At 41.5% G+C, this 24,011-nt stretch overlaps 3 protein-coding genes across 5 annotated transcripts; 2 read left to right on the top strand and 1 right to left on the bottom strand.

Moving 5' to 3' along the window:
• The first annotated feature begins 1,396 nt into the window (after positions 1 to 1,396).
• ccnd2b (cyclin D2, b) lies at positions 1,397 to 13,506 on the top strand. Of its 3 annotated transcripts, none has more exons than XM_034526579.1 (5): positions 1,397 to 1,824; positions 2,682 to 2,897; positions 5,840 to 5,999; positions 8,210 to 8,355; positions 10,356 to 13,506. In XM_034526579.1, exons 1-5 carry the CDS (start codon positions 1,630 to 1,632, stop codon positions 10,518 to 10,520), a joined length of 882 nt encoding a protein of 293 aa, XP_034382470.1. In that variant the 5' UTR covers positions 1,397 to 1,629; the 3' UTR covers positions 10,521 to 13,506. The 3 variants fall into 3 exon arrangements, with proteins under 3 accessions (XP_034382470.1, XP_034382469.1, XP_034382471.1); XM_034526578.1 differs by having other exon boundaries at positions 8,210 to 8,358; XM_034526580.1 differs by lacking the exon at positions 8,210 to 8,355.
• A 714-nt stretch (positions 13,507 to 14,220) lies between these two features.
• On the top strand, positions 14,221 to 16,953 carry tigarb (TP53 induced glycolysis regulatory phosphatase b). The gene is made up of 6 exons (XM_034526756.1): positions 14,221 to 14,317; positions 14,600 to 14,637; positions 14,739 to 14,860; positions 15,243 to 15,320; positions 15,410 to 15,520; positions 16,095 to 16,953. Exons 1-6 carry the CDS (start codon positions 14,286 to 14,288, stop codon positions 16,518 to 16,520), a joined length of 807 nt encoding a protein of 268 aa, XP_034382647.1. The 5' UTR covers positions 14,221 to 14,285; the 3' UTR covers positions 16,521 to 16,953.
• Positions 16,954 to 19,775: 2,822 nt separating this feature from the next.
• On the bottom strand, positions 19,776 to 21,131 carry fgf23 (fibroblast growth factor 23). Its single transcript, XM_034526628.1, has 3 exons — positions 20,897 to 21,131; positions 20,696 to 20,799; positions 19,776 to 20,252 (listed from the first exon to the last, which is right to left on the bottom strand). The coding sequence occupies exons 1-3, from the start codon at positions 21,129 to 21,131 to the stop codon at positions 19,776 to 19,778; spliced, it is 816 nt and encodes a 271-aa protein (XP_034382519.1).
• Positions 21,132 to 24,011: the final 2,880 nt, after the last annotated feature.

The raw sequence follows: 24,011 nt of genomic DNA, 5'->3' as shown, positions 1-24,011 counted from the left end.
CATCACAATGTGTCCCGTAGATCCCAGCTCATGTGGCCAACTATGATGTGATCAAAAGCACCGATGGTTTCAAAGAGGCTGTGTACTGACTTAAACCAAGAGATATCACACATTATTATAATGAACCAGTGGAGCATCTACAAACCAGCTGCTGTTTTGTATCAAGATACACATCATAACAAGAAAGGCCATGCATCACCGTGAGGCTGTTCTTTGAGCTAAATGCTAACCTTGGCATGCTAATATGCTCACAGTGACAATGCTAACATGCTGATGCTAAGCAGGTATAATGTTTACAATCTAACTTTTTGGATACATTCTGTACCTAATCGTATAACTATTCAGTAGTTATTCAGATATGTAACTCAAAGTGCAACTGGAAATGTTAACAATTTGTTACTCTCCAAAATAACTTTACTTTGCAGGTGATAACATGTAGTTGGATGACAGATGACCTGCACGTTAGCAGTGGTTACTGATGTCTGCAAGGATGGACTTCTCTGCAGACAAAAATACTTTTAGGACTTTTTGCATCATGCACTGTTGGCCAGTTAGCTTTTTAGCTTTTTGAGGGTGACTATTAATAAGAGGTTCTGTCGTTTTTTGCAGTCAGTCCCTGATTCACTGCACAGTCCTCACATACAGTAGCTATGTCGGGGCATCTGGGTTGGAGCTATACAGGCCTGTTGGCAGACAGTGCAAAGTGCTGATTTTACCATAAACGGCATATGATCATGTAAACAGTCTATGTTTTCTATACTGCAGTGTTCTTGTTGATATTAATTCTTATGCTGCATTTTTACAATAACTTAAACACAAGTTTTGCCATTTATATCGCATGATGTATATAGTGATTTATTTGATTTCAATGAGCTAGTAGTTAATACTGCAGCTGGTACAATAGGCTACATCTCTTCTTCCTGCGCTCGACAAAAACAACAAAAGAAACTAGAGAGTAAATTAAATTTTAATTAGATACTTTACTTTTCTATTATGATGATAATGCTGCACAAACTTGATATGTCCTTTGGTTTCTATAATAAGCAACTAAAACTCTCGAATGTGTAGGCTATATTTATTTACTCTGTAGTTACACTATATTTCATGCAGAGGCATCTAAAGGCACCACAAAAGTAGGTTGTAGTCTACAGGAGTCTACATCAGTTGGGAAGCAAATGAGACCTATGTCATAGTCCGCGTGTCTGCTTCTTTCAAAGTATTGTTAAGACACGAGAACAAAACCGGAAGCCCAACAGTTATTCTTCTTCTTCTTCTTTAAACAAGCAACCCGTTCTAAGAAGAACAGCGATTAGAAAGGAAGAGGTTGTGCGCGCGGCGGCTTTTATTTTGAAAGCGACCGGCGGATGTCGTCTTATTCGTTGCGTCCGGTTTGACTCCGAGCAGGCAGCCGCAGAAGAAGAATCACAACTGAGAGGGCAGCAGGACTGGAGCAGACCCAGCAGTCTCAGCCTCATGCTTCACTCTGGGCACTTCTCCGCCGCCTCCTCCTCCTGCCCGCTGTCGTCAACGTTGTGACAATATATATTTTTTTATTTGTATTATTTTAGCCACAAACAACAACAAAAAACAACAAAAAAAAGTGGAGGGGGGGGAGAAGGGGGCCGAGTCATGGAGCTTTATTGCCTGGAGTCGGACATAGTCGTGAGAGCCCAGCCTGACCCAAACATCCTCTATGATGACAGAGTGTTGCAAAGTTTATTAACAATTGAGGACAGGTTTTTACCTCAATGCTCTTACTTCCAGCGGGTCCAGAAGGATATTCAGCCTTATATGAGACGAATGGTTGCAGGTTGGATGCACGAGGTTTGTGAGCATTTTAATGCATTGATGTGCTAACCTACTTGCTATTTTATTTTTATTGTTGCATGTTGACACACAGAATATCTGCTCATAAGTCTGTAGAAAGTTGTCAGGGGATGGTAACCGATTTGACAATTGAATGAGAATGACTCACCAAATGCGTGGGAGAGTCGGAAATTCCACCCCGAAGAAAATTCGGCTTCAAAGAAGTAGCCTAGCTCGATATTTACATTGGTTAACAGCTACAAAAGGTGGTGCCTTTCGCTAATTATCTAGCTCAGGCGTTAGAGGGGAAGTTCATCTTAATTTACATAGTCGAAAAACCGACGGTTGCCTTTTAAAATAATTATTATTAATTTTTTTGAAGTGGCTCATGCTCTCATGGCTTTGGTCTGGCAACGTGCATGCAGAACCACTTTCATGTCTGAAGATGAAATCGCGAAATGTTCGCAGTGTTCTTGTTTTTTTAACTGTCGAAAACTTTTTTAACACCGTTTCCTAACATTGTGCACAGGTTTTAAAGCGCCTAGATGGCACATTTTTATTTAAAAATATATTTTTTAAAAGACGGCCAGCCCTCAACAAGGAAGAGGAGTTTAATGGCGACGTTTTTGCTGAACGACTTCCTATTGAACTAATTTGTTTCTGCCCTGCCCTGACTGCGAAAAGTGCTATGAAAATTAGGGATTTCACCTTTAACCTTAAGACTAGAATGGAAAAATCCCATTCTTCAGAAAAAAAACCACTCCCATCAACTGCTCCTCTGCTTCAAAGCAACAATAGTCATCATCTATTGGCTGCTTTTCTTTTATTTCTTTTTATTATTTTACTGACAACCTCATTTTTCTGTCTCATTTTAGGTGTGCGAAGAGGAGAAGAGTAATGAAGATGTCTTCCCTTTAGCCATTAATTATTTGGACCGATTTTTAGCGGTGATGCCCATGAGAAAGAGTTATTTGCAGCTTCTGGGAGCTGTGTGCATATTCCTGGCCTCCAAGTTAAAGGACTGCAGGCCGCTGTCGGCAGAAAAACTTTGCATGTACACAGACAACTCCATCACACCGCGGGAACTGCTGGTAAGAACTGGACTTTTTTTTTCACAGGCCCCCATTCATTCAAGAGAACATGAAATGCAGTGTCACATTTTGGGATGATTTTGTAAAGCTAATAGCTATATTGGTTTCACAGGAAGTATCCCATTTGCCTTTTTATAAGTGGAGTACACAATACAGCCACATCCTTTCTTTGGAACCACTGTGGACTGAAGAGACGGGTGATGCCATCTAGTGCTAGTTATGCAGTACATGTACTCTGTATTTAAGTAGATACCGTATGATGGTTTATACTAGAACATCAGCTTCCATATGTCTATATGAGAGTTAAACAAGAGGAGTGTATCTCTTAATGGCGAATACTTTTTAATTATTTCTTACCAACTTGACGCTGATTTAATAAACTTTACAACCAGTGTGTCCAACCTAAACTTGCTGAGTTGTTTATACAGTAAAGAAGCCAGCACAATAGTTCTGAAACTATCATCTTCATTATTAAGAGTTTTATTGATTCATCAAAACATAGCTATCAGCATTTTCAAACGCCCAAGTTGACATCTTCAAAACGCTTGTTTTGTCCGACCAACGGTTCATAAACCAAAGATATTAAGTTTATGAGACAATCTGCACTCAAGGTCCACGTCCAATCTTGTTCTGGAGCTTTCCACCCTAACAAGCAGATTACATTTGCTCAGTTGCAATGAACCTGGACAGTATAGGTGTTCAGACTTTCCAGTATTCTGAGATATCCAGTCCACCATCACAGAGCTAAGATGAAAAGAAGAAGATCTGAGATGATTAGTCGACCAAAAGAAGAAAAACAAATGATCCAAAATGGTTTCCGTCTCTCCAATGTGAGAATTTGCCGCTCCTCTTTTTCTTATGTGATAGTAAACTGGATATTTTGGGTTTGGCTTGTTGGTCGGACCAAACATAGAATTTAAGGATAGATAAAAAAACGTGCAGTATTGTTTTGACTACAACAAAACAATTGAGAAACTCATCAATAGGTGCATCCTTAAAGAAAAGTAACACATCCACTCATTTGAGAAGCTTTGGCCAGGTAATGTTTTGACTATTTGCTCCTTATTTTAACCAAACGGCTCCACATGCTGTCGAAACATCCTCCTGTGTCGCCTGTGGCGGTTGAGGGAAATTAATTTGTCCCATTTGATACTCCATATTGTCGTTGGGCTCCAGATTCCTGGATATCCTGACAGGATGCACAGAGAAAGCCTTTAGAGTCAGCCAAAGATGCTGCAGCTCTTCCTTGTAATGTCTGCTACTGGGGCTTCAGCTGGAGGAGATAAATTCAAGGGAGTGGGGGGGGGCAGCTGTCCAGGAAGTGAGCGCTCCGACAGCAAACCTCCGCCTTGTTCATCTCGCAGTCAACAATTTCCACAAGGGGCGAAAATAGGTTAAATGCAAGCATGTGTGTGGAAGGTTATGTGCAGGAAACCCACCTAAATGTGAATGATGGCTGACATTTCAGATGACAAGTACGTATTGGGGGAAGGCGGAAGGGGGGGACTGTCCATCCCTGTTGGGGTTTCAGTGTTTGCTACGTTTGCTTTTGAGGTTGTAACTTCTCCTTAGATCTAGCGAGGAGGTGAATTCATCAGCGTGAAAGTGTCCCATTAGTACAGTAAACCAGTTCAGTTGCTTTTACTGCACAGTTTCCCTTTTTATGGATGTAATCATATGTTTGTATATACCTAAACTGCTTAAATACACTTCAATTAGTCTTTTAATCATCTTCTTTCACTTTTATTGCTTGCACATATGTGTCAAATACAAGCATAAAACTTAACTGAGTAATGTGTTGAACTGTCATATTATCCTTATGAGTAACAGATAATCTAAAATCCTAATGAATGACTGAGAAGTCCTCTGCATATGGCCGACATCATTTTCCTCCTACTGTGAAGTGAAAATGCATGACGTCATGGGGGACCAAAGGAAGAACTAAACCTTTACAAGGCCCACTCTATTGCCGCACTGCTGCCAGACTTTTAATTTGGAAATTGAGTAGGTTTGACGAGAGTTAAAATCTTTACAATTCTTAATTCTTTTGTACAAATAGTTTGAAAATGTGCCTGGCAGTGCGTTAACGGTACTGTGGAGGTTTGAAGAAAATCCCCATCAATAAGTTGGCATAGCAAGACTTATGGAAACCCTGGAGAGGCCATTTGATTGGCTGGTGTGCCCGGGTTTTTGTTGCTTGGATGGAAATATGTTCCTCATTTAGAGTTTCATTCATTCTGATATGATAGATCATTCTCTCTTTTCTCACCAATTCGTGTGCTTAAACTTCTTCAGGCCTCTGTGGTTTCGACCAGTTGGAGCTCTGTCCTTCTTTGTGAATGTCGGAGCACTAGTGCACATTTTTACAGTGCAGTTGCACCTTTCTATACAAGCTTAAATTGCATCCTCCGCCTTGCTGTTACTAAAATCAAAACACTGGGAAACACGAAGACATTAGTAAATGCGGTATTGTGAGGATTTGACTCGCCACACAGGAAATTCATTTCTCGAAAAAACACCTTTTCTTGCCGCTGCAAAAACTTGACTGTATGAAGAGTCTGTCCTGCCGGCTGTGCAGAGCGAACTCATGGTAGCTGCGTGAGGCTTGTGACAGGAAGGAAGGGGCTAGCTGTCTCATTGGCAGGGCGAAGCTTGTCACATGCCGGCTTTATGAACACAAAGGATGTGAGGAATGAGAAAGGCACGCAGATAATAAGATACAGCGAGGAGAGATAAAGTGAAGAAATGTTACTCTTCTTCCAGAGCCATTTCCTCTGGGAAAAGGCACAGACTCTGATCATTTTTTATTTTTTTTTCCACGGTCAATGGAAGCGTGGCAGAACGCCATTTACCCCTCCGAGTGAGACGGTTCTGCCAAGAGACTGAATCTGAACTGACTGACACTCTTTTGTTAACTTCTATCTTCTCTTGTCTTTTTTTAGGACTGGGAGCTGGTCGTGCTGGGGAAGTTGAAGTGGAACATGGCCTCTGTCATCCCCAATGATTTTATAGAGCACATCATACGCAGGCTCCCCCTCCCCAAAGACAAGCTGGCGATGGTCCGCAAACACACGCAGACATTCATCGCCCTCTGTGCCACAGGTAACACAGCTGCACATCATGTCATGAGCCTTTTTCTGATTTTGTATGCTCACTTTGCTGCCTTGTGATTCCCACATGCAGCAGAATATTCCCACACACACACCAACATTCTCCCGCCGTGAGTCATCCGTGACCTCTTCCTTCTCTCGGCGTACTCTACTGGCTGCCTCGTCCGTGCTCTGGTCTCGGTCTGTAGTTTGGCTTTCTCTCCACAGCTGCTAAAAGCTGCTGAAAGTGCTCATCTCCACATTTCTCTGCCAAGTGTCTGGTGGTGGGGGGGAATAATATCAAGCAATGCGTAGATAAACCATGTACACGGTTAAAGATAGCGATTGTTTCATATGTGACTCGGGTGCAGCTGAACTCTCGCTGCATTGTTTGTTGACAGGGAAGCTTCCAGGTTTAAAAAGTCAGAGCAGTGATCTCTCCTTGTCCTTCCTCCTCACGTCCAAAATAAACTCTGCAGGCTCTGGAGAGTCACAAACTCGGATGTCCCCTTAGGCCTCTCCCTAGGTGCATTTTCACCGTTTGCCTATACGAGGAATCCCTCAAATTTGTTCATATCCTGGACAACAACACCACTGCGGGATCACCTAATACACATATGTGCAGTGTATTGCAAAGCTGCCTTTCATTTGCTACCTCCTTTTCAATCAATACAATGAAGGAAATAAAACAAATGAGGTCACTTTTAAGCATCACACTTCTTCTTTTTATTGTGTGTGTGTGTGTGTATATATATATATATATATATATATATATATATATATATATATATATATATATATATATATATATATATATATATATATATATATATATATATATATATATGGGTGCGTTTCAGTGGTCGCCTCTGCTATTCATAAGCAGCTGGTTGTATCCAAGCCCAAAGCAGCCGCAGTGGAAAAAAAAGAGAGGCCTGCTGTGGTTATGCAGTAATGTAAATGTTTGGAGTTTTATATGGAGTTGAGATGTTATTCTTATGATGGAGGAGCTCCTCCTATGGACAGCTGGCCCCTGGAGGAGAAGACGGGTGTAGTGAAAGCAGGCTGCTCTCCAGGGTTTAATCAAAGCTATCAGGCCACCACGAGCGGTTTGCAACGGGCTAGGTCTATGTGCTGGGCTGGACTTGTGCAGCACTTAACAATTGTGTGTGCCAAGTCGCTGCCTTTTTTTTTTTTTTTTAAAGATCCGTGTGCTGAGACCAGAGGAAGGCGAGAAAGTGTGTTGTAATGGCTCCCGACGGAGAAACTCCTGAAAATAAGTGGCGCGCTCGTCCTAAAATTGACTTTTTTAAAAGCATATTTTGATGGTGTGCAAGCGTACCAACGAATAGCAACAATCCGGTAAAAGTTTTGATTGTCTAGCTCCGTCAGAAATTGTGACGTGGATAACGGTGCACATTTCCATAGTGCTGCACCACAAACTTACAGTAAAAAAAAAACGAGCTAGATAAAGGTGTGGAGGGAGGAGGTTTCCAAAGCTTTTTGACGGAGTTTATTGGAAGCAGTCTATTGTAAGAACTTTGTTTTTCAAACCATAAATGTGCTACACTTGTGCCAACATATATTAGGCCAATTTGTTACAATTTTTTTCACAACTCCTATGTGCTTGACAGTGATTGGTCAAACATCAATCACTGTAGACATAGAGAATAAGTTAATTCATGAAACATGTCAGCCATAGAAACGGTTTTAGCCCCACCCCTTCTCTGAGCTCTGGACTTTTCTCAGTTCCTCTTCATGGTCGGATAAGATACTTACAGGTTTTCCCATGAAATACTCTGTGCTTGCGTAGGTGTACTCTCCATGGCTGCCGCCGCTTCCGCCTCCTCCATCCAGGCCTGTTGTCGCTTAAGCCTTTAGACTCTGATACGCACCGGAGGGAGTCGTTCCCGAAACCCATTGCTCAGCGAGTGGGAGGATTCCTGCTCTGCTTTTCTAATCAGAGCTGAAGTTTCTATGAAGGAAACCACGCAGGTTACACGATGCGGCTACGTCTGTTGAAACTCACACTGTGGGAAAGTCGGGTTCAGCTGTGGCACGTGCGTACTGGGGGATGATTCAGATGTTTGCACCTCTCTTGCATCTCTCAAGCTTCCTCTGGGTTGATTTCAAGTGTCACGGCTACAAATGTGATTTCCATACGTCACCGTAACCGAAAGCTGCCGCTTGACTAATGGCACGTTAATCCTCTTCCCTCGTCAGATGACCGCCTTGCCATGAACCCTCCTTCCATGATCGCCACTGGCAGCATGGGAGCCGCTGTCTGTGGCCTGCAACTGGACCACAGTGACCAGAGGCTGAGTCGAGACAACCTGACGGACCTGCTGGCCAAGATCACCAACACAGAGGTGGTGAGTGCAACAGAGAAGGGGAATTTATACCTGCCAGAAGTGATAACATGGTTTTGGTGCTGCATAATCATTGCAACGGTGCATGACGGCAGCATAAAAGGCCCTTTTGGTAAACAACAGAGATGAATTTAGTAGTGGCAGATTGAAGCTATTTACTTTTCATGGAGAGGGAGAGCGAGTGTTTGGCTCTTGGCTGTGGAGCCAGACTGCTGCTATAAAGAGCAGCGGCAGAGGGAATGTCTTCTTAAAACTCAGAGCCTGCATTCTTGTGGTAGGACACATGCAATTTCTCTGCACGGTTCCCACTTTAGCTGCGTGCCCCTCCTGGTGGAGGAATATGTTTTGCAATGAAGTCGAGAGCGAGAAACAAAGTCCAAGTCGTCCTGCAGAACAACACTTGAGAATATTTTTAGATTACTTTATAAACGCGTGAAAACTCATCGACTTGAATGCATTCGTTGAATTTTAGATGCAGTTGGAATGAACGGATCTTTTAAAAAACGCAATCAATGTGCAAGACTAAGCATTTGGTGTGCTGTGTGTTGTAAATACGACGGGAGGAAACGGGCCTCCATTGACTTTAATGTAAAATATTGGGTCATAAGAATTATGCCCGCCTTGACATATCAATAGTTTTTGCTGCCGTAAGGCAATCGCACTACCGCTCGTTCTTATTCGATAATACTTATACCATATTTATCCCAGTGTGTGCTTTCATTGTCAGTGAGTCATTGTTACAGCAAAGGACCAGTTCAAAACTGTAGAAATCCCAAAAAAAAACCACAGCCAATGGACCACAGGAGCAACACGATTTGCCTCTTAGCTTGTGGTTACGTTGCCACAGCGACGTGGGCCCTGCAAACCCAGCCGTCAAAACAGGCGCCCCCGACTGCAGCCCATCGGGTTCCAATTATCCGTACATTTCAAAGGAATGTTGGCCTCCTTTGCGAGCCTCGGTTCAGTCTTTTAAGAGTCCTGCAGCCGGCTCAGTGAGCCAGACCTCCCACATCTTCCACACAGACCTGCAAGACGGACGGACCGAGGATCCTCTTTCACTGGTGAAGTTGTCCAAAAACATCCGGTCTCACTGTCCTATATTCTGTTTTACACCAAACTCAGAGGTTCAGAGTGCAGTAGGTCAAAGCCATTTCCTCTAGACCTCCACATGGGACTGACCGTGCTGTAAACTCAAAGGGGGGTGGAGGAAGGGAGCCCAGATCTGCTTATCTGTTCTCCAATAGGCCACAGAGGTTGTTTAGGAGCGCCCCCCCTCCACCCACACACACACACACACACACACACATTCCCTCTGTAGACATGCACAGGTCTCGTGTCAGAGAGGATTCCTGTGCCCACCATGTAGCTCGCTGCACTGTGTTGTTGGTGTTGGAGCCTGCTGGTACCGATTGTTCTAGTCATGATCCAGACGGGACCACCTACCTCAACGCACATAATTCCCCGCTGGTATGCCGTGCATGTGACCAGTGCTGTTAAACAACTTGCACATCAAATGTCATAAAATACCAGGTTTTTGCACGCCATAACTGCGTACAGGTGTACAGATGAAACCCTCTGCACAGCGAGCAGGTTTTATTTATATTAACAAAACTTTATTTTTTAATCATGAAGTGAAACATTTTAGAGTGGTAATGTGAGGCTTCTCATTTGGTCTCATTTGTCTGTAGATGAGTAAAATGTACTTAATTGCACGTGTAAAAAGACTGGATTATAGTTCATTTCGTATATATTTTTGCTGATGTATTTTGTGTATATTTTTACAACCGTTGCACAATTTGCTTTTTTATAACCGCCTGTTTATTTTTATTTTCTTTGTGGTTCCTGGCAGCTTCATACAGACTTATAGCTCTATTTATGCTGACGCATGCAGAGTAAGAACAAAATGAGCCTGGACTCAGACTACCCGGTCCTAACAGCATTGAAACGGTAGCCTCGGTGTAACGTTTACGTGTAACAACGTTTGCCCCTCTCTGTTTCAGGATTGTTTGAGGGCGTGCCAGGAGCAAATAGAGCGTGTGCTGGCTACGAGCCTGCAGCAGGGCCAGCAGTACCGGCAGGAGACCGGCTTCAGAGCCGGCAACAAGGCGAGGGAGCAGCAGGACCAGTCCAGCACCCCCACAGATGTACGTGACGTCAACTTATGAACGCGCACACATCCCTAAGGCCCGTTTTTTCCAATGAACTTACTGGAGCGGGGGGAGGCACGAGCTGCCGGTATCTACGTCAAGGTGCCACATCGCCGATGGCGTGACAATCGATGAACTTTTTAGAAAAATAAGCAATTTCTAGTTTTTCTCCTTTCTGCCCCATTCATACATGGTTGAGTGTACCCTCACCTTTTTTGTACGGGCCACATGTAATAAAAAAAAAAAACTATTTAAAAAAAGAAAACACCTTGAGAACTTGACCGTGCCTTAGGTTTCCCAGAATGGAAACCTGAATATATTTTCATACTTGAAAGAAGAAAAAAACAGCATAATTCTATGAAATATACATATTTCTTTTGATAAAACATAGTACAAATAAATAGTGTATATTTAGCTAGTATTTAGTTACGTTACTCTTTTATCATCTTTAGTGAGCAGTTATCGATTCACCTGTGCAGGAAAACTGCTATAGTAGTAAAAATGCTGATTTGAGTAGATGGAAATTAAACCAAGCTGATATCAGTCAGAGGATCTCTAGCGCTATCTATCATACTGTGCACCTGTAGCACTGCTTCCTATTTATGCTGTAAAGTGCTGGCCAGGAGTGGGCTGGGCCTGCTCACAGAGGAAGGACATGAGGGGCTTTGAGTGGTTTGGAGCCGTGGCTTCTGTTAAAAGTTAACACGGAGGACAAGGTCTGTTATTACGGTCTTGATTTCACTGCCAAATCCAGTACGGTGTGCTAAGTGGACGACATGTATTATAATTCAGCGAGGCTACATTATTATTGTTCTTGTTCTAGCTCCTACGTGTTAGAATGTTTGGGAGATGGTTTGCAGGCGATTCTATGCCTCAGCGAGGTAGATGTCATGTTACTAGAGGAAATGGATATTTGGCAAGTTTGTTTTTTGACTGGGTTTGAGAGGAAATGGACGCAGGTTGAAGGTCTTTTTTTTTTTTTTTTTTTGGGAAAAGAAATGCATGTGCAAAGTGTGGGGATGCTAGAAGTGTAGATTGATGAATGACAGCAAATTGGCGAGGAAGTTAACTTAAGCTATGTAATGTTTCTGCAGTTGCACGTTACTTGAGTGACACACAGGAGGAGGAGGAATCCCCGGTGATGTCCGGAGGGGATCAGACTAGTTGTGCTGCAGTTCAGTTTCTCCTGTTATCAATTTCCATTTCTTGGAACAATATTGATGCACTTTTAAAAAAACACACTCCTTAAGAATGGTAAGGGGATGGTGGCTGAAGAGACTTCAGTGGGTTGTTAGGACCTTTTTTTTTTCTGTAAGTTATTTGATTTGATTTGATTTTTTTTGATTTTTTTTTCTGGGCTGGATTCCCATGGGGTAACGCACATTGTCTTGAAAGCTACGCCCCCAACACGTGAGAAGACGTAGGATAATCGGTGTTATAGAATATAAACTAATGCTGTGTTCACGCCAAACATATTTAGCTTTACTGCGTCTGTCGGAAAACAAAAAATAAGCAGATTGTGCCGTAATTCAAAGGCAATAAACGGTTAATAAAGCATGCCAAATTAACTACGTAATAATGCCGATTTGTAAAAGGTCCAAATTCATGCTTTGTAGGGTCTCGCCAATGGCCGAAAAGCAAACTGTTAATAAAATGTAACGGCCTGTGTGTCATACACCATTCAGTCAAGTTTGTGGCGTGAACACAGCATCTGGAAAGCCAAGTCACTTGTAGACTCTTTATTGATTCAGTGCGTTTATTTAACCTTACTTGAATTTTTTTGTGAATCCATAACCAAAACCTTCCAACAGTTCTTTCAAAAGAGTTACACACATACCGTGTCCATGTTTTTGCTCTTTTTTTTATTTTTTATGTAAACTGCTATCTGGACTGACGTTTTAAAATGAGTTCTCTCCAATCTAGACATCGGTAGGTGGGGGTTTACATTGTGTGAATGTTTTGACTGTATATAACCAAATTCCCCATGAGCAGAAATGAAAGAAATAAAAATGTCCTCATTACATTTTAGAAAAAGAAATGTAGTTTCTAAATTGTATTCTTGCATGTTCTGTTGTGCAAAAAAAAAAAAGCCAAATGTTTTTTCCAAACAAAGTGCTTCAAACAGAAAAAATGTTTATGCTTTTAAAAGTTTTGTGTATAATTTGAAAGAGATAATTCCAAAGTGAGATCTAGATCATACACATTCTTTTTGCTGCTATGAAGCTTTTGTTTTCCAGTCTTACACAAAGATGCCTTATATTGATTCACTTGTGTGCTGCTATATTATGAAATGTTGTATATGTAACAAGTCTTCTTTGCTTTTCTGTTTTATATGTACTGGAGGGAACGTAACAGTTTGGTGCGGGACTGGAAGTACTTGTTTTTTTGCCGATCTCTTTGATTAGCATGTTTTATTATTTTTATTTTTTCATTTGTATCTTTATATTCTACCATATTCTTGCTGCTTCTTCGTAATGTTTGTGTACCTCAGGTTAATTTGGACAGATAGAGCGAGAGCCCATCTCGCATTACCTCATCAAGCTTCACATCACTCACACATTATTTTTACTCTGAATTTGTTGGACGGGTTTCACTTCTTTTTTTTTTCTTTCTGGATGAGTAAGAACGATGCTTCTTCTCTTTTAAAATAAGAAATGTCTGCCGCCAGATTTCACTGAGCAGTTATAAGTGCCTATACATTAAAATAGGTTATTTCATATATCTTAAGTAAAAAAGAAATAAAAACAGCCCTTACTGTACGTTATACATGTATTGAAAAGACAAAAAAAATATTTTTGAATTTCATTTGCATGTTTAGATCGGTTCATTGGAATAAAGTGGAATATTGTTTATTTTTGAGGTACCCATTTAGTCAAAGTTTAAACCACGAGGATGTTTTATCATTGTTCAGTGTGGTTGGTTTCTAAACTCCTCTCCCACTATCCCCATGTGCAACCACACAGTGTACCTCAACAATTTCTCCTCAATAAATTGACTAAAATCACGTGACTGGTTTGTTTGTCTTCCTGTGTTCAGACTGAGGTCTGCCCATCTGGATTAATATTGTTTCTGTTGGATTGTGAGATCTTACCTCCATGATGCCACTAGAGGACGACTAAACGACTAAAAACATAGTGGATAAAAGAAAAAAAGAGCAATTGGTAATGCCGTCAAAATTATATATATATATAGCAGTACATTGGTAGGCATCTGAAAAACCAAGAGCAATTTGTTTTTAGTTTCACTTCTGGACATATAACAACTTAACTTTGACTTAATAATGAGAACATTTCACATGTCTCTACAAATAATTACAAGTTGGATGGAAATAGATGGTTGTTCCTTTTCTTTTTCAGCCAGATACAAAATGTAAGACAAACTATAGTTGATTTTACTAAAATTTCTGTTTACTAAAGTTTGTCAAAACAAGCTGTAGTGTATGGGTGCAATAATAATCCATCAATCACTTAATTGTCCTCATACAAATGTAAATTAGCTATATAATATTAAATGATATTATATATTATATAGCATATTATTTGATATTATACTATATGTATGTATGATTTACTTAAAAGTTCAAATATGTAACAAATAACATACATTTCCGTAGATTAGATTTGTTTGTAATGTAACATTTTATCTGATATTTTCTTTGCGTAGCTATGCAATGCGATATGCGTCATGACGCTGGGTGATTACGTCATAACGTCGGAGAGTCACGTCGCATGATTGCGGCAGAGCCAAACCGGGAAGTACGTAGCACAAGAGCAGCGGTGGACAATGTTTACGTTTAGTCTGACGCTCGTACGACAGTAAGTGAACATTTTAATGTGTCTTTCCCCCTTTTTTATATATTCTACTGAGCGGCGGCGTCATGTGTTGGTTATTTAAACATGGCGGCGGTTACAGTTACAGTGAAAAAAAAATAGATTAAAAAAAAACTAAGTCGAGTAACTTAGCTCACGTGTGCTCTGTGTGTCAGTCGTTGCAACTAACCTAACTGTGTGTGAACACGTGATTCACATCGTGTCACCTTTTGATACACCTTGATGTGGTTTAAGCTCAGCCAATGACACTGCTATGTTTTCCCACAGTGGGGAAACACAGTACAACCGGGACAAGCTGCTGCAAGGTACGTGGGTTGTCAGAGGCATTCAGACATGCTTCAGAAAAAAACAAAACACTTTAAATGGTCATGTTTCACACTATTCAAGTTGGGGGTCTGTCTTTCAGGTCAAGGTGTGGACACGCCCTTATCAGAAACAGGTCTCAAGCAGGGTGACGCGGTAGGAAGATACCTCAGAGACATCACCTTCAACAATGTGTTTGCCAGTAACCTACAGAGAGCTGTACAGGTGAGTCCAGACTTCACACCCCTCAGGACATCACACACAGATCAGGGGACAGGGGCCATAGACTGGCGATAGGGGCCATACATAGACTCAATAGTCCGCGTATTTAAAAAAAAAAAAAAAAACGGACTCGTCTGGAGAAAATCATTCTCTTAAACCAGAAAAATATCATCACTGTTTTCTGCTGATCGTAAAGGAAACAGGATGCATGTTAACAGTTGTGTGAACATTCATGTCTCTGCGGTCTTTGTCTCACTGATGCTGACAGTGTATTAATGATCTTTTTAGTTCGACCATGAAGGATTTATTTTTGGCACTTACAAATATATTGAGTCAGTAATTTACTGATTATGTTCCCCCTGCCTCCCCCCACCCTCCCACACAGACAGCTGAAATCATTTTGAAGAACAACACTAACTGTGCTGGCACGGAGATGATTTTGGAGCCGTTACTCAGAGAGAGGGTGAGACCTGTTGTCTTTATGCTACGTCCAAATATTAAAGTTTTTAATGTTTCTTTTTTCCGAGGTTGAAGTGGTGTTTGTTCATGCAGGGTTTTGGCGTTGCTGAAGGACATCCCAAAGATGATCTGAAGAACATGGCCAACGCCGCGGGCCAGTCCTGCCGTGACTACACCCCTCCAGGGGGAGAGACTTTAGACCAGGTGAGTCAGATGCAAGTCAGGTTTTATCATTTGGAAACTGATTGATCAATTCTGTGAAGTTGAAAACAGCCACGTTGAAACTGAAAGTCGAGAGTATTTCTTGTGCAACAGTGCCATCTAGTGCCCATTTTGAATATTGCATTTTTAAAACTCACAATGTGGACAGATATGTGTTGCAAAAGTTGACTAATTCATGAAAATTATATTCTATGGGTAGCTTTGTGTGAGTAATGATATGTAGCTCTTTAAATTTAATTTATAATAATAGAAAACATTTTTAAAGAGTTCTCACACTGAGGAGCTGCAACCTGAAGACTTTGTGCACTTGTGCTTGGACACTCTTAAAACAATTCTCAAAATAGTTAGATTTTAAAAAATAGCAGATTTTTCTTTACAGGTAACGGATAAACAGACTAGTTTTATTTATTTATTTACAGTATGTGCAAGAACAAAAGGATTTAAAGAAAACCTTAGCTGACAAATAGCAAAAAGAGATGTTTTGACTCTCAGTCACTGGCTGACAGTTGATTTACACACTCAAACCCGCTCTGGCTCACTCTCACATTGCTTCTAGGTGAAGCTGCGTTTCAAAAAATTCCTCAAAGTCCTTTTCAAGCAAATGTTGGATGAACGCGGCTTGCCGGGACCAGATGCCTCGGCGGGCGCATCGGATGCCGGAGAAGCGGCAAACGGGACCTCTGCCTCTGCCTCCGTCGACGCCTCGGCCGACGACGGCCTCCGGGGCGTGCCAGCCCACGCGCTGGTCGTGAGCCACGGCGCTTACATCCGCGTAGCCGTCAAGCACCTTGTGGAGGACTTGAAGAGTTCCCTGCCCGCGGGGGTGAAGACGTCCCAGTTGTTTTCGCCCTCTCCGAACACAGGCATCACTCGCTTCATCTTCACCCTGAGCCGGTCCGAGTCCGGCCCGGTCCTCTCAGCCTGCCGCTGCGTCTTTACCAACAGAAAGGACCACCTGGAAAACCTTACAGCGGCCGAGTAGTGTAAAGGGAATGAAAAAAATAAGGTGGAGGCGGGGGGGAAAAAGGTTGTATGTACTGTTTTTGTGCACATGCCGTCTCTAACGGATGTAATCACAAGGGACTGAAGGGGAAATAAGAGGCGAACACCTCAAAGTTACCGCAGGTAACTGAATACAGTGGTGCACCTACTAAATTATGTTTTCTCAATAATCAATAGCGTTTTACTGTGGATCAAGTCACAATATGTGCAGTACTGTATTTTCAAACGGTTTCATCATCCTCCCAACTGTAGGCCGGCGAGGACTTGTTTTATCTTTTATCATGTCATGCCAAAGTCCGAACTATTTAATGTGTTATTGAATGCGTCAATACGTCCGTGCGTCCGGCATTTTCAAGTTGATGCGTCTCCTCTGATGCTGCTCGTTTTACTTGTGCAATACAACATGATGACGACATCTTCTTTTTTTTTATACACAAATATAGGTGGCGCAAAATAATACACTATGCTCATTACACAAATGCTGTGAAAGCGCCCCAACTCTTTGTTGTGGAATGTGTGTGTTTGTTTATTTATTTTTAGAGTCACTTTTTAATCTCCACTGAATGCCTCTCGGCTCGCCATGGCCTCAATATCTCAAGCACCATGTGATCTATTTATGTTAATGCCGCAATGTAATATTTACAAACTGTAGACTTCTTATTGAACATGAATGTGCTTCAAATACACAACAGAATGTAACAGGAAACGGGGAAAGGAGAGCGGCCTCTAGGTTTCTGTGTTTCATGATATTTAGCAGTGGCGGAGGAAGTATATTCAGACCTTTTACTTCAATAAAGTAGTAATAGAGAAAAGTAAATTCAAAATCTCACTCAAGAACGATTAAAGTATTAACATCTGCACCAATAGATTATTTTGGGTGCCTTTGCAATTAAATAATATATAATAATAATATATTAGTAGGTAAAACAAATGTAGAGGAGTAGAAGTATAAAATACGTCATAATTCTACTTCTGTACAATGCAGCAGTAAATGTACTGTGTTACTCTCTAACACTGGTACTTATACATTATTTCTGTTGTGTCTTTTTTTTTTTTATCACTACAAACTGCGTAGATGTGCATATTGTGCTCATAGCCACATATTGATAGGTATACAAGTTAAATATTTTTCATCCAGTAGTTTGGTTAAAAACAACACTGGTATCCCCAGCTTTAATTAACATTATATTATATTCTGGGAGACAGAGAGGTGGAAATGTACTCCAGTAACATTTTAAGGTACTTTACTTGAGTGTCTCAATTATCTACTACTCCACTGGAATTCAGAAACCATATTGTAGTGTATTTCACAGCTTACTTGTTTCTTTATCTGAGTAATACTACATAATATAATAAACAAATACATTCTAGTACGTCTTCCACAACTGGGGAGACAAAAAGAGGCTTAGTGGTCCCATCACATGTCTTTAACTACTCCATAGAGATCTGTGAAGGACTGGAAACAAAGTGTGTGCACCTTAGGGCTCTACAACGCTGTCGCTACTGAAGTGTGACGAGCATGGACCGCTAACCACTCAAAGAGCTTCACTATCCTGCAGCGAGCAGGTACAGCGTCTCAAAACGGGGTATTTTCCTTGTTGTATGGCGTTATTAGCTGACCTTGAAGGAAAAGGTCAACATTTGGGGATATAGTAGCGTAGTTTAGCACAAAGGCTGGAAACGAGGCTCTGCCCGAGGGCAACGGAATCCTGCTCCCAGCTCTTCGAAAGCAAAGTGATGAACATGTTAGGTGTTTGTTGGTTTAACACCAAACAAAAACAAGTGGGAAAAAAAACAATGTTCCTTTTCGACGGTGGGTTGTGGGGTCAGACTACTTCCTGGCTGGTAGCAGTAACTTCCTGTAATCTCCTCTTGCACCAAAACGACGAAACACTCACATTGACGGGTCAAAGGTTAACGGGTGACAAATTGAACAACTCGTTAGGGGAGGAAATGGCACCGGGTGTATTTTTAGAGTGAAGTGACTCATGCACATGTTTGCTAATTAGGAGGATGAGGTGTGAAAGAGACGGATATTCAGCTAATGAGTGGAACTGCTGAGTAACTGGGTCAATGTTAAACCTGCTTACTCATTCAAGAGTTCCTTCCAAAGAAAAAACAAAAACACACCACAGCTGTATACATTTGAATAAATAACACACAGAACTACACGTTTCCTTTATAGTTTATTTGGTCCCAAACACTCCACACCTCCAATTCATACATTCAAAGACAAACCGTGTTTTTGTAATCTATACATTTTAACTGTAAAGCGTCCTCATAAATACCATAAATAACAATGAAGGAATGGAATTAAATAAATAAATACTCTATGGGACTGGTTTTTAGTGTTTGCTGGTGGTGCCCAGCACCTGTAAAAGACAGCAAGAGTTCTGATTTGATATCAAGATCGCTGTAAAAAGTTGTTTACCCTGTAGTTGTATTCATTAAAGTCATGAATTAGGCGAGATTGTACAAATACAGATACATTCACACAGAAGTACTGCGATTGTAGTGATCTGTAGTTTTGAGAAGTTTTTGAAATTGCAGGTTCAAAACAATAAACTGTCAAATCTTCTATGGCAAAAAAAAACTATCGGCAAAACCGAACCTTAACTCTACTAAATGCAACTCTTAAGTATATTCATGTATATATTTTATACTGCTATAGTTTCACATCAGTAGACGGGGCCTTCGGCCCTCCAGTAGGCTTCTGTCTTGAGATAACATTTGAAATGTGGGTTTCTCAGACCAGCTGCTAAAACCTTAAAGAGAAAAAGAAAATAAACTCAATGCAATTAAATCCTCACTAAAAATGAATCACGTGGTTCTTCAGGGAAACCAAACAGTGTCTATGAATCATTTCTCATCTAAGCAAGTGCCAGCTAACTGTAATGGATGGGGATGGGAAATGAATCCGGCACCAAACCAAGATTTTCTTTCTCAGAAAATAGTCACATGGAACAAACATATTTAAATCCCTATATGCTCCAAACCTGCGTATGGACGTACACAATACTAATTATTGATGAGTTGAATCCACGTCCATTTATCTAAAAAAATATGCAGTGATCTCAAAGAAGTCTCGTTTTTCTTCTTTTTTGTGAACAATGACTGAAAATGAATAATTTAACCCATCCTCTTGAAAAGTATCAGTTTTTTCTCATATGATCACAAACTACACGGTTAATAACTAAGATAGAAGTAAATATATCCTAATCAGTGACCTCTAGAATCAGCCCATGGTCCCGGTGCTGCGGGGGCTGGCCGGGTTGGACGAGTGCACGTTCCACGGGTCGTTGGTGGACGGAGCCAGCGGCGTCTCCCGGCACACGTTGCGCACGTCGTCCCCGGTCTCCACCTCCACTTCCACCTCCACTTCCACTTCCACCTCCACCTCCAGATCAGCGTCGTCCTCCGGAACGGCCTGAGAGTCCGAGCCCTCCTCGGTCCGCCCAAAGTATGCGTTGTGCGGGTCGGATGGATCCACCACCTGGTTCCTCTTCTCCCGGTGCAGCAGGAGGCGCTCCAGCGGCACCGTGTTCTTCTTGGGCAGGAAGAGGGATGTTTGCGGGAGGTTCTGGCCCGCCGAGAACACCTGCCGGGAGCCCTCCAGGTTGAACAGGATGCCGGTCCGGCTGGAGAAGTACACGTCCCGGTTGTTCTCCAGAAGTCTGTGGTTGAACAGACAGTCGTCCCTGAGGCAGATGGGCTGAAACACAGAAGGAGAGAGGGAGACAATTCAGCTACAGTGAAGAAATATATATTTGCAGTTTGTTCCTTTAATGTCAATGCATGCATTAAAACGAATCCAATTAGTAAATTCACGCGTAAACATGATTAAACTGTGCGTAAAAGGATAGAAAGCGGTGTTGAAAACGGAGTAAACCCCACAGTTGTGCCAAATACGACACGTTTATTGAATCGATTTAGTTCAAAGTAGAAATTGTTCAAACAAAGTGTTAAAAAATAATGAAATTGACGTCAAGGCATTCCATATTTGTGCGTAAAAGGATGTCTCTTTAAATGTTAAAAACAATGCGTACAACCTCACAGGGGTTCCAAGATAGGCACACTCAAAAGTAAAAGTTTAGTATAATGGATCGATTGAATTAATAGTCACAAAGATCGAACTGACAGTAAGTATTGGCTTACCGAGCTGAATGGTTTGCCCTCCAAATCCATACACAAGTAACGGCTACTTTTGACGCCCAGGATGGCAATGCGCTCCCTTGTTTCAGCTCTCAGTAAAATCACACCTGTCAGGAGGAAAAGGCAATGAGCATTGGAGTGTTACCGATACAACTTCATATTGCAAAAATAAAAAATAAACATAATGAGGAAAACACGTCTTACTATATGAACTCCTGACTGTAGTTCTGCGCACAGTGCCATCTAGTCTGATCTCCAAGTAGAAGTTGCTGAGATCTGTGGAGGTCTGCAGGTGGACATATCTCCTCGGGTTCCCCCAGTTGGATCCAACCAGCGGCGACGGGTTCGGGGCCGTTTCCCCGAGAGGAAATCCCTGGAGAACGGCGAGGAAGAGCGCCAGCACAGTGTCCCTCATCCTCAGTCTCCCGTTGACGTCCATCCTGGAGCAAACCGGTGCTTTCCACTGCGAGAGCTGCTGGGAGTTTTCAGATGCTCTGTTGTCCCAAAGTTTGGAGACAGTTCCTATTTAAAGCCCCTTGAATGCCACTCCTGCTCACATCCTTTGCGTGGAAGAAGGGAAAAAAAAGAAACTCGCCCCCAAAGCAGATGTGCGGGTTTGCTGCAGCGGAAGGGCCACTTCCACCTCTGTTTACCCCGATGCTCTTGGTCAGACTGGACTCTTATTTTTGGTGACACGTCTTGACTCATCCACCTTAAACATTATTCTAAGACTATTTACTAATGGTCCAACGTGTTGGTTTGGACTGGAAACAGGGTGCAGTGGGCATATGAAGAAAAAGAAGAATACAAGAAAACAAAAAGAAAGGACATACATGATGGCATTTAAATCAGGGAATATAATATAATGTTAATTAGTTGTGTATTAATTAAATTCGTGCCAACTCCAGAATTCTTAATGAAGGAATTAATCAACTATTAATCGAGAGTCATGTGAAATGTTTTACAGTTTTGTTCAATGTGCTGGACGTTAACTCAAAGTTTGAAGTTACTTCAGTTTGCTGCTTTTACGCACCTGCCCAATTTAACATGTTCACCATGTCACCAGCAGAGGGAGCCACTTCCTCATTTGGTATACTTTTACTGGGAAGTTGCGTTTAACTGCCTAAACTATTTTTAGACGCTGGAGTTTCAGCATGGAGAACTTTAAACTATATTTCGAACTAAGGACTATCCTTTTTGTCGTACACAAAAAAATATTTAAACAGCTTCTCTTTAAAATAAAACGATTTTGTCTTAAACCCATAACCCACTTCCAAACGTAGACAATTAAGATAATCTTCAAGTTTAATTTGCTCACAGATAAACATAAACCAAACAGATTTTACATGATTTACACTTAAGTACATTGTTTTTTAAATTTTATGCTACTCTTTACTTCTATTCTACGACAATTCAGAGACAAAAATTGCACCTTTTACTTCATTACTTTATTTAATACCTGGTTACTTATCAGATTAATGATACAATCTATAATCAACAAATTAATTCTGATGTATTATTATGGATACAAATAAGACTTTTTTGATCCCTTGGTGAAAATATCTGAAAGTATATATAGTAAAAAAGAATATGCCTTAAGCATTAAAGTAATGTTCACATTAACGTATCAATAATTATAATTCAATATGATACATTGCTCTGAAATGGTGCATTCTGTATTATGAGTACTGTTTGTATATTTATATGCTAATACTTAAGAAACCTTTTGAATGCAGGACTTTTACTTAGTGCTCTTACTGATAAACACAACACTTAACCAGCAAACAGTTAAAAAAAAAACTTTTATTGTTATCTCAGGAATACAGTGGACTGCTGTGCACAGCACATACGTACAAAAATAAAAGGAAAAACTTTAATATCCTTACTTAGCATTGTCTGTTTTCAGAAACAAATGACTGAAGTTAGTTCAGTCATCAGCAAACCAAAACTAAGGCAGAGGGTGAGGTATATGAGAACAGAGATGAGAGGAATAGAGTGGAGACTCACTCCCTTTTAAAGCAGGAGTTTAAAAAAACAAACACATGGAGCACACACCCCTAATTAAGCTTTGGGGCTCAGGCATGCTAGTACATTAAACAGGATTTAAAAAAAAAGATATTCCTCCCCTTGAATTAATTCAAATTTGATCTATGATAAGCTGTGGACAGGAAAAAAAGAAGAAAAACACAACGATAAATCTGGATAAAATCTTTTGGTCAAAGCTGAAGGGTGAGCTTTTTTTGTTTCAGACACACAGCTTCACTCTTTTAGGGATCCAGCTCTAATTCCTTGACAGAAAAAAAAATAAATGTGCGAAAAGTTTTTGTACGCTAAGTTTATAATCAAGTAAGGTGCTGCCTGCTACAGACGTCAGACATCTTTGATTGTGAGGGTTGGCGAGAGAAGTGCTCGTTGCTGTGCATGCGCAACGTTCACTTCCACGGCGTCCTCAGCTGAAAATGCTGAAACGAGAACTTTTTGTCTTTTTGTCGACTACTTCAGCCCCTCCCCAAAAAATGACAACAAGAAATGTACATCAGTGTGTTTCATGCAGCCTCATCTCTACAGCAGCAACACGTCTGTTTTTTTCTCTTTTTGAAGCTCCCGATAAATACATTTGAATCAGAACAAAAAAGAGCAAGAGATTTTCATCTGTTAGAAAAATACTGTTACGACTGCAGCAGGTGATACTGGTGGCGAGAGGCGTTTGGGGTCCGGGGGGGCAGCGTCCTGCAGCAGGAGAGGCGAGGCCCTGCGTGACTGTGCACACACTGCAGATGTCCCCTCCCCACAAATGTACCAACACAAGGGAGCTGCATTTTAATGAGGTGGGGCTCTCTAAATTCACTAAGGGAAGCAGGGTTGTTTCGCAAAATGAACTATAAAAGCCATCTGTGGGCTTCCTTAAGTTGGAGATCTAATCTCGAGCCATTGGTTCGCCAAATTGTATTCAGTTTCAGCGTAAAATAACGTGTTTCCTGCGTGAAAAAGCTTGCTCAAATTCCTATTTCATGGAAACAGTACGACCCATATAGCCGACCACCCCGGCCACTGGGGTTGGGGCCAAGGCTGGTGCGTGACTCTGACCTTGAACTAAAAAAGGCTGAAAGGAGAGGAGGAAGCTCCTGGGTTACAGCTGGAATCCCAAGGTCCCTGCCTGCAGCGGGTGAGGGGGGTAATGGACGAGCAGAGGTGGGTGGCGGCGGGGTGAAAGAGCTCAATGGGGGAGTTTGGGGGGGCACTCAGGTATGTGGAAGGCTGCCTGTCATCCTGGCAGATCCACATTCCTGCAGGGGGTTTGACGAACAACAAAGACAGC

This window comes from Cyclopterus lumpus, chromosome 23 (genome assembly GCF_009769545.1).
Source record: "Cyclopterus lumpus isolate fCycLum1 chromosome 23, fCycLum1.pri, whole genome shotgun sequence".
NCBI classification, from domain to species: Eukaryota; Metazoa; Chordata; class Actinopteri; order Perciformes; family Cyclopteridae; genus Cyclopterus; species Cyclopterus lumpus.
This window is presented reverse-complemented; position numbering and strand designations above follow the sequence as displayed.